Source organism: Fragaria vesca, linkage group LG6 (assembly GCF_000184155.1).
Source record: "Fragaria vesca subsp. vesca linkage group LG6, FraVesHawaii_1.0, whole genome shotgun sequence".
NCBI classification, from domain to species: Eukaryota; Viridiplantae; Streptophyta; class Magnoliopsida; order Rosales; family Rosaceae; genus Fragaria; species Fragaria vesca.
This window is the reverse complement of record NC_020496.1, coordinates 23,276,838-23,286,910: the sequence shown is the minus strand read 5'-3', so window position 1 is coordinate 23,286,910 and position 10,073 is coordinate 23,276,838. Positions and strand designations below refer to the sequence as shown.

The 10,073-nt window shown below is 37.2% G+C and overlaps 1 protein-coding gene across 1 annotated transcript in view; it reads left to right on the top strand.

Moving 5' to 3' along the window:
* The first annotated feature begins 6,699 nt into the window (after positions 1-6,699).
* LOC101299600 (N-acetylglucosaminyl-phosphatidylinositol biosynthetic protein gpi1-like) overlaps positions 6,700-10,073 on the top strand; it is a 5,839-nt gene continuing 2,465 nt past the window's right edge. Inside the window, exons 1-5 of the mRNA XM_004303570.1 lie at positions 6,700-6,927; positions 7,049-7,189; positions 7,278-7,381; positions 7,474-7,695; positions 8,260-8,754. Of these exons, the coding sequence (XP_004303618.1) occupies positions 6,916-6,927; positions 7,049-7,189; positions 7,278-7,381; positions 7,474-7,695; positions 8,260-8,754 (974 nt within the window). The 5' untranslated portion in view covers positions 6,700-6,915. The remainder of the gene's footprint in view (positions 6,928-7,048; positions 7,190-7,277; positions 7,382-7,473; positions 7,696-8,259; positions 8,755-10,073) is intronic.

Genomic DNA, 10,073 nt, shown 5'->3' with positions numbered 1-10,073 from the left:
TGTCGATGATCTTTTGTGGCATCATGATCCATAATCTTTAGCGGATTCGATCATCATCAAGTTCTCTAGGTCCTCCAAGTTGGTGTGGAATTACCAACGAGACTTGATTTTGATCATACAAACAGGAATTGTATATACGCTAATGTGATAAACTTATTTGGGATTATCCTCTAATGTGGGGACAACAATATGGGTCATGGCAACAGCAGAAAACGTCGTGCCGATGTCTAGAAAAGAGGGGGAGGTGTTGCCGGCTCTAACAGCGACACTCCCGGTCTAGACACCATTTTATCAAAACTACTCACGTCAGCTCATGACATTAATGCAACCGTTGTGGTTCTTCGGATCACTGGTTCAAGATTGTCAAGCTCCTTTAAATTGTGAATGCATACAAAAAGGTATGGAAAATCAATATGAGGACAAGAACGTCATCCTCATGATCGCGAATTTTAAAGATTCGGATCCTGCTCTAGCTACCCATGACTTTGATGTCATCGGCTAGACATTGATTTTCGTTCCAAGTTATATGTACTAAGGCGTTGTATCGACGTCCTTTGTCTATTTGAGACCTCGATGTACTCACATTAGCAATAATGAATGCCTTGAGAATTTTTCAAAGTGAAACTATTCTCCTCTTATGGTTCATATTGATTTACAATCAAGATGTACACTTACATCGTCCTTAGAAACATGACATATTGTGCCGATTTTGGTCCATTCCTTTGAAGGTGACTCATGGCACTATATCCTCAAGGAGGATCGCCCACGTGTTTCCGGTTAAGTCTTCTACCCTATAGCGGATTTTTCATCATCAATTGTTCAACTAGGCTTATCCAAGTTCAGTGTGATGTCTTAGAATTGTCCGAAATTAAGGAGATAGTGGTTTTAAGTGTGCCTCGCACTACCGACCCTCCACGGACATGCCTGGTCATACTGACTTGGAGTTACCGAAGCTTTTGATTTTGGATCCCCTACGCTATTAAACCAATTGCGTCTTGCAAAAGACGTTGAAGACTTATCAAAGCTGGAAAATTATCATCATAATCGGATCCTCTAGGTCCTCTGAGTTAGTTTATGTTCATGTCAGGGAGCTTTTGCTAACTAGTCATGGAGTTTACGACCTTAGAACGATCGAAAGGACTTGGTTTTGATCATACACACGTCACTTTTGGCTAAGGCAAAAGCCTACACGCCACCTGCAAGCTTCACAGCTTCGCACATGCCAAATTTGCGAAAAACAGCACTCTGTCCCTTCTAGACAGTCAACTTCGTTTGAGCTTTGTGAACAGCTCCGGACGAACCAGACAGTGAGCTTTATATCATTGGAAAGCTCTATGAGTCTAGTTTTCAGAACTTTTCACGGTTTGTCCATATCTATTTTAACGAAGAAGTTATGGCTGTTTTAGTGCACAAAGGTCATTCTACGCGGAAATTTTTATGCACTCTCAGGATTGCAGCTTTTCGTAGCCTCTTTCAATCCTTCTAAATGGTTCAAGTAGAACTATTTACTCGCCTATCTACTCCTTGTAGTTATGTCTCATAGAGACATTGAGTGCTTCGCAGATAGTGGAACTATCCACAACATTCTAAGGAACCATGTTGAGTTTTAAAGACATTCATGCTAATGGTTTTCATTTGAAAACACATTGTGAGAATGAACAAGAATTCTTTTGTGTATACCTCCTCATGAATGCAAACTGAAGCGCATCTTGGAGAAATTCATGAGTCAATCTAGTGAACTGTATGTCACTACGATTCGAATATCGAATCCCATGTTGTCGCCAAACATGATATTTGGGACACCGACTCATATAGGCTTTGGTTTGACCAAATTGGTCAACCTGGAAGAGATATAATGGTCCAAATTTTGAGAAATTCTCATGGACACCTATTCTTCCGCTCAAAACGAAGACATTTGAGATTTAGCATCACCATGAAGCATGGTGGTGACCCGGGGGACATTGACGTCACCCGAACACGACTCCAACTTCCTGGAGGTCGTCCGGTCAATTCCTCAAGCAATTGAGGTGCACCGGCCTTTCCTCGATGTCTCATTGGCCCTCTGCAATGCTCATTGCTCGTTTTGAAAGCCTATTCTTTAGCTAAATAAGGAGTGAGACCCTCCTACGCTAAATAATACAAAGTGAACATTCTATTCTTACATCAAACTATGTAGATAGATACAACCAACTTGCGGACACCGTTTTATGCTTTATGGTGTTGGTTGACGTGTTAACACACTAGTCACGTGTTACACTATTATCTACTGCTTATGCTGCTTATACTTCTACGGGCTCACTACCCATTCTTTAAAGAAGTTCATCGGGATGTCAGTTGAAGTGTCCTGTACCCCATGTTCACACGCAATACGGTCTCACCGAGGCTACGACCAAGCAACTTTAGCTTGTCGCTCGAACATTATTGATGCGCACCACTCTTTCTATTGCGTCTTGGGGCTATGTAATATTTGCATGCAGCTTTACTATTCATCTTTTCTTTTACAAATATTCACTGTGTTGGTTTACATGACATTCTTTTTCAATAAAGTTTTGTAAAGCAAACAAAGAAAAGCATTTCTCAAGTCTCCCTTTTTTCTCTCCCTCGCACGCTGCCGTCTAGTGCGGCGCCACTAGGGATTCGGGATCAACACCGTTCGATCTGAAACCCCCTTGTTTCTCTCCTCTCTTCCTCTCCTCTTTTGACCCAACATTGATGTTTGGGTAGAGACCGGTCTCCTGGTCCGACAATTTTAACTTTCAATCTTATGGCTCCTTTGCTTCCTCTCTGCGCCACCACACGTGCTCTCTCTACTTGAAATGGGTTGTAGGTCGGCTTATCTTTTTTGCATATGGTTGCGGTGGGTTCGGTCATCCCCGTCGTGATCGCAAGGCCGAATCAAGCTAGGTGGCGGAACAGAGAAGAGTCAATCTAGACTGTGTAGTGGCTCTAGGTGGTGGGATGCGGAGGGCTTCAATCCACATTTGGGATCCCGGTCCGAGTTCAAGTCGGACGTCAATGAAGTTGGATGGGGGTGGATTTGGTTTGGTTGTGGTTTGGGGTGTCGACTGGTTGGTGCGATGGTGGATGTTGGCGGACCCAGATTGGGTTGAGGGAAAGGATGCACCAGTCAGGTTTCGTTCATAAGCTATTAGATTGTGTGAGAAAAAAAAAAGTTTAAAAGGTAGAAGAGGTAAAAGCGGTGCACAACTTTTTTTTGGCGATCATGCACAATTCTTATATAACAAAGCAGTTGTACATTCCAACAATTTACGCTGAAAGCAGTTGTACATTCCAACAATTTACTCTGAAATCTGTCCTAGGACGAAGACGCTCTAATAAACTGGATCAAACGACGCCCAGCCGTCCTTGATTGGTTTCACCATGAACATGCCTCGGTGTTTCTTGAACAAGCCAATAACACATTCATCATATCTCAGTTAAACTCAAGCCATCAATATCAACACAAATCCAACTTATCCATTTGATTTTCATTATCAAATTACAACTCTGGGTATAATTCACCTAATTTCTGAAACAATATAATTGACACCCAAGATCTAAACATTTTCAAAATTACCTCTAAAGATCAACCCACCTCCAGATCCAATATCTTGCTCTGAAGGTTCCTCTGCTCTGCTTGGATGGTTCAATGGTGAAAAAGAGAGTTGTGTTTGCTTCCTGACATATAAACGATGAACATCTCATGTATGTGGTGGTAAAACCATTTGTTACTGTAGGCTGGAGCTCTTGTTTTTCTTCTTCCCAGATGTTCTATTAGCACACATGCCGCTAGACCTGTAAATGGACCGAATCTTAAGCGGATTGATATAAATCCAGATCCGTTTAGTAATAGAAAATTTTAGATCCAGACCCGACTTGTACGTGACCCGCCGAATCATTAATAACTCGATTCAAATCCGCACTCGACGGGGTAATGGATACTCGGCCCGTTAGTCCGATCCTATTATAACATTATCGTAATACCTCATAAAACACTAATGAAATATTATAACAAAATTAAGATTTCCATCAAAAGTTAAATTACATGACAAAAATTAAATTACATGAAAAAATATCCTTAAGCGATAAACTAATAAGCCATTCTAACGAGGACCTCTATAATGAGGACTAGTTGATGACTTTTTGGTTTACGGTTTAAAAGACCAATTTTTTGATCACATTTTAACATATCATTCATATGGTTTTTAGGTTTATATGAGCAGATCTCTCTTACAAATTTTCAACAAAATTCATGATTGTTAAGTTTCGAACCAGATCAAATTAGTGCACGAACCAAATCTATCAAACATGAACCGTTCAAGTTCATAATTGATAAATTACACTTATAAATGCCTTAACGATTTTTAATATGGCTGAAAATTTGCAAAAATGATATACTATAAGATCGAAAAATGAGTGAATCCAAAAAGTCTTCAACTAGTCCTCATTATAAAAATCCTCATTAAAAGGACTCCCTATAACCAAAGAGTGTGGCTATTGGGACCTCCAAATTTGCTCAATATACCTCTCATTCTCTCTACACCTCCTTTTTACTTTTCAATATAAGCATTTGCTCACTAGACCTCATTTCAAATTCCTAAAATAACCTTAGTTATTTATTGACATATATTTCAATCAATTAATTACCTCTTATTCACTCAATAGACCTCTCATTCTTTGTTTTTTTTCCTTTTTGTTTTTCAACATCCATCATCCCTACCTTCATTTTTTTTTTCATGCAAGAAAATGTTTTATCATGAACTATTCTATGTATCTTTTTAATTGCTTTTCTCTTTTGTACATGTTATTTTTTCTCTATTTTTTTTCTTTTGAATAATTTGATCTCTATTTTGTACCACATAATAAATTATTTCAATAAATATATATTTTCTATAATAGATATATATTATTATTATTTTTATATAAAATTTATGCCATTTGCAAGTATATGCGTTCAACATGTATGATAATACAAAGTTTTATGTCACATTATCGATATTGATTATAAACTATATGTATGCTTTAATAAAAAGAAATTGGAAAACAAAAATATATAAGGAAAATAATAAAGAATTGAATCAATTATTATTGAATTGGAAAGTCCAAAGAGAATAAATATAATATTTCATTTTGTATAATTATTGTCCTTAATAGTCATTATGTATGATGATGTATATGTCATTTAATAATTCACAATAGAGTGAGGTCTAGTGAGCAAATTTGAAGGTCCCAATAGCCGCACTCATAACCAAAATATTAAACCTCCAATTATTTTAGATTTAAGTTCTCAAAAGAAAAGAGAATTATTATGTATATCATATTTATTATTTTATAAGTAGTATTATAAAAATAATATTTAATTATTTTAAATTGGACCGGGTCTTTAATTGGTCAGATCAACCAAGATTCGTATTCGATTCGTTGGGGTTAACGAGTCCGGATTATTAACGGATCAACATGTCAAAATTCTGATCAAAATTTTGATTAACTGATCAAGATCCAGTCCGTTTATAGGTCTACACGCCGTAAACAGAAAATAGGTGATCCCTCACAAGGTGGGGGGTAAGAACCTCTGAATGATATACGAATTTTTGTTTCTTATAAACTTTGGTATATCAAGTTTTAAAAATATCAGATTGATATCTCATGTTTTCATCCCGACCTAAAATTGATATATATAACCATTAAGATGACTAATTTACCCTTAAACCCAAAAAACGATGACCAATTTACCCTTAAATCTCTTTTTTTCTTTGTTTTCATATTCCAATTGTCTTTTTTTGGCTTTTTATAATTTAGGAACGTAGAGAAAAAATTCATCGCCTTCATCTCAATCATCCTTGAATGTCAACAACAACAATAAGATCTTTGAGTGTCAGCGGAAACAACAAGGATTGAATTTTTGTATGTTTCTTTTCTTCAAGTTTATAAAGGCCAACCTAAATCACCAAATTCCAAAACCTCTTTTAATATTTGTGGAATATAAAAACAAATAAAAAAAACTAAGAAAAAAATAGAACTTACGGGTAAATTGGTTATCTTAATGACTATGTATATCAATCTTAGGTTGGGATGGAAACATGAGATACCATTATGATATTTTCAAAACTTGATATAACAAAGTTTATCATATTTTCAAAATTTGTATACCATTCGAACGAATTAAAGAAAAGAAATTATAGAAAAAAAATGAATAAAAGAAAAAAAAAAGGAAGAAAGAAAAAGAAAATTCGGAAGAAAAAGGGGAATCGCAGAGAATAGACATCTAGGCCAGGATTGTCTAAGAAACTGGCAATCATTTCTCATACAAAATGGGAAGGAGATGTAGGATTTGGTGGCCGAAGCACCTCTCCTTCACAAAATCAGACTCCAATTTCTTGCTTGGCTGGTTCGTTTCCTCTTCTTCTTCTTCTTCTTCCTCTCTTGACGTCGTCATAGCTTTCGCCTGCACCCAGCTCGCGTTCTCCGATCCCCAGAAAAGCCTCCAGGTAACCATTCATGATCCGCCTTCACTCTGCTTCCAGTGGGTTTTTGTTTGCCTTCATTTCATTTTATAGGATTGGGGCATCGTTGATAGTAAAGTTAAACACTGTTTTCAGGGAGTTCTTCATGACACAAATGGAAAGATGCCTGTATTGCTTCAGGATAGGTCAAAGTTGTGTGTTGTGGGTCAGTTTGGTTCAGTTGTTGGTACTACAAATGGTCGTGCTTCCGAGGTTGGGACTGAATTTCAGTCATCTTCTTGTGGATGTAACAAGCTCGGTGGGTCATTAGAACAATGTAGGCAATCTTTTGTGGGAAACAGTTACTGGATCAACATGTTACGTGAGGATGAACAACAGTTTGGGAAAGACATTAGTTGGATTCCTAGAATGCAGCATATTCATTGGAATGGGGAGATAGTGTCTCGATGTGATGTCCACGTATGTAAGTCATGAATGTTTCGGGGGACTTGTGTTTGCCTTAATCTGTTTTATTTTGTCTGGTATGTGAATTAGAGGACTTTTGTTGGTGAATAATGTGGTGTATTTTGTGTGATCAAATTTAGCTGATAGTCTATGAGACTCCCACCTATGGAGCACACCATTTCTCATTACGTCTTTGGAATTCTTTGGACCAAGCAAACGCTCTGTTGAGAAAACCCAAGTGGGTTCATGAACTAAACCAAAAGCAGCCACTTCTTGATTTGGTAATTGAGTTTGTCAGGCATCTGTTGTGATTCGGGCCTAACTATATTGTAACAGCACTAACGTTTTTTTTACTTTCTTTAATTTCAGGATACAGTCATTCTGGCAATTAATAGCGCCTCTGCCGCTGACAAAACTTTCGAAAGATGCTTGGGTGCCAAGAAATCTTTTGTTCGCTTTAACATTATTTACATGTATTCATTTGACACACTTCCCACATTCTTTGCGTTTTATGTCCTGTTCTGCTATGTAGTATTTAAGTGGCTCATTTTCTGTGTGTTTTCAGGTTCCTTGGCTTCATATGGAAACTATTATCTGTTCTTGTAGCTTCGTTATCCACATTATTCTACGTCATTCTTCAGTTTCTGTATAAGCTTCTGAATTATGCATCAGACTCTTGGACATACATTATATTAGTAAAGGTATTCAGCAGTGCAAGGATAAATATGAGGATCCGTTTTTCTCAGATCTTGTACTGGCCAATTTTTCTTCAAGATAATGGCATGAGGTAATATGAAGATTAATTTTGAATACTGGAAAATTTTTGACTATTATTTTATATGCCTTTACAAATTGCATTCCTCTTGATAAATTCCATGCTGCATTCAAATGTTTGATTAAATATAGTAGCTCATAAGGAAATGTATGCTGAATAAAGATTACTTATCATTACCAAGTTGTGTATCATTTAGAATGCTATTTTTATTTTGTTTTTAAACATAAAATTTAGGATCCGAGCATGTTTTTATCATAAAATTTCCCATATAAATTTCTACATTTCAGTAGTGTGAAGGTCTTTTGATGCATGTTGTCGCAGGCTTAAATTTTGGTTTACTTGTTTATCATGATGGTCATTCACCTCACCCCCTTCATTTTCTTACCTTAAATTTAGCTTTTACATCAAATTGATGCATCTACCTCATCTTGAGTGTTCTCAAGTCTGGCTTATTTTATCCTTGTTTCTTGAGCTGTACTTTCAGACTAGGCTCCTTTTATGTCTTTTCTCTATCTTTATTTTTGGACTTGGTTCCAAATAATTTTCCTAAATAAACTGAATTTCTAAATTTCCCAGGTCTCAATCAAGTGTAGAATATGCAGAGAAAGCCGCATTGTTTAAGCATTCCATGTGGTCAAGTTTAGCTGTTGATGTACTTCTGGGGAACTTGATTGGTTTGGCACTGTTGTATCATGCAGAATCTGTTTGCATGTTGGTTCTCAAATTTGCCAGTGACGTTACCAATGAATTGTTGCGCTCTGGTTGTGTGTGGTTGATGGGAGTCCCTGCAGGTTTTAAGTTAAACACGGAATTAGCAGGAGTTCTTGGGATGATTTCTCTAACTGCTATCCAGATTTGGTCTACCATTTGGATCTTTTTGGGCTTTCACTTTCTTTATGTCATTAGAGGACTTGCCATTTCTGGGATCATTTTTGGGTTGACTATACCTGCTGCTTTGATCATAGACTTGATTGCACTAGTAACATTACATGTGTCTACTCTCCATTGGTTGATATCTCTTCTGTATTCAACTCAGATACAGGCATTAGCAGCTTTGTGGCGCCTTTTCAGGTAATACTTTCAGCTTTATTTATTTTCCTTATTTTTTTTAATAAAAAAAAACTTCAGTGCAACTCAAAGTTCAGTAAACCATAATTTGTTCCTCACAAATACAGTCTCATACTTTTATAGATGTGATACTTTAATTTCCTTAAATACAGAACTATGACATCCTTTACAACATCTTCTTGTTGGTTGGACTTTGAGGTATTTCATAGTTTTGCCAGTATCTGGTTGTCCTTGATTGCTGTTAAGCGGAGCCTTCCTTGTGGATCTGACTGTAACTTTTTCTTTCTCTAGCTAGTCCTTGGGACTTTTTGTTTTGTTAAATTCTATAATTGTCTAGTTTTGGGGCACTTGCCAGAGGCAGCCTATATATCTGGTCATCTGAATAAGAAGGCACACAACAAAAGGGGGGAATAAAGTCTTAGGTAATGGAAACTAAATACAATGTCCCTTCTAATTGTGAGATATTTAGCCATTTGAGTAATGTACTTGTCTAGTATTTGAGATCATAGTGCAGTTTTATTCAGTCCTCTCGACTATGTTATTTTTATTATTTTGACTGTTCACTACCCAATAGACCTTTTAGCTGTCCATAATTTCATGTCCCTATAACCAATAGCAGCTTAGCGGGAACTCAACAGTTAAAACGAAATGCCGTTGTCCATTTTAGGGAAATTAGCTAGAGGGGATTTTTTTGTCTTACAAGACTAGTAGAGTACTAGAGGGTGAGGGCAAATGAATGCAAAATTAGTGAAGGTCTGTCTGTAGGAGGGAAGCACCCATGCAGAGTACCTTGTATTCATGATATTCTTATTGCGATCACCCATGCAGATTCTTCTTCTCATTCAATTTGGAACTTCAGCTTTCTTAGAAAAAGATGAAAGAAAAAAACAAAGAAAAAAAAAAAAAAACAAACTCTTTCTGTCTTGCACCTCTTGTTCAATTTGGAAGGCAGTATCTTCCAAGGTATGGGTGTATGCTCATGGAAGGATAAATCTTGTGAATTGTGACATGGTTTCAGAGGCGACCCATCTTGGTGTGTCTCTCGGATGTGTTAATGAGATGCTGAAAATTTCAGATCACCTGCTGCTCCATATCTGTTGGCTGCATCCTTGAATGTTGTTTAGGGACCAAAGTGAGAGGAGAAGGTTTAAGTTCTTTGGTGGATGAAATAGGGGTCTGGTGCTCGGGAAACATGCTGTGTTTACAATCTTTAGGTTGGTGTGGATGGAGAGTTAGCTGCATTTTTAGAGGGAGAGAAACATGCTGTGTTGGCAGTAGGTTTGTGTGTGTGTGTGTGTGTGTGTGTGTGGGGTGGGGGGGGT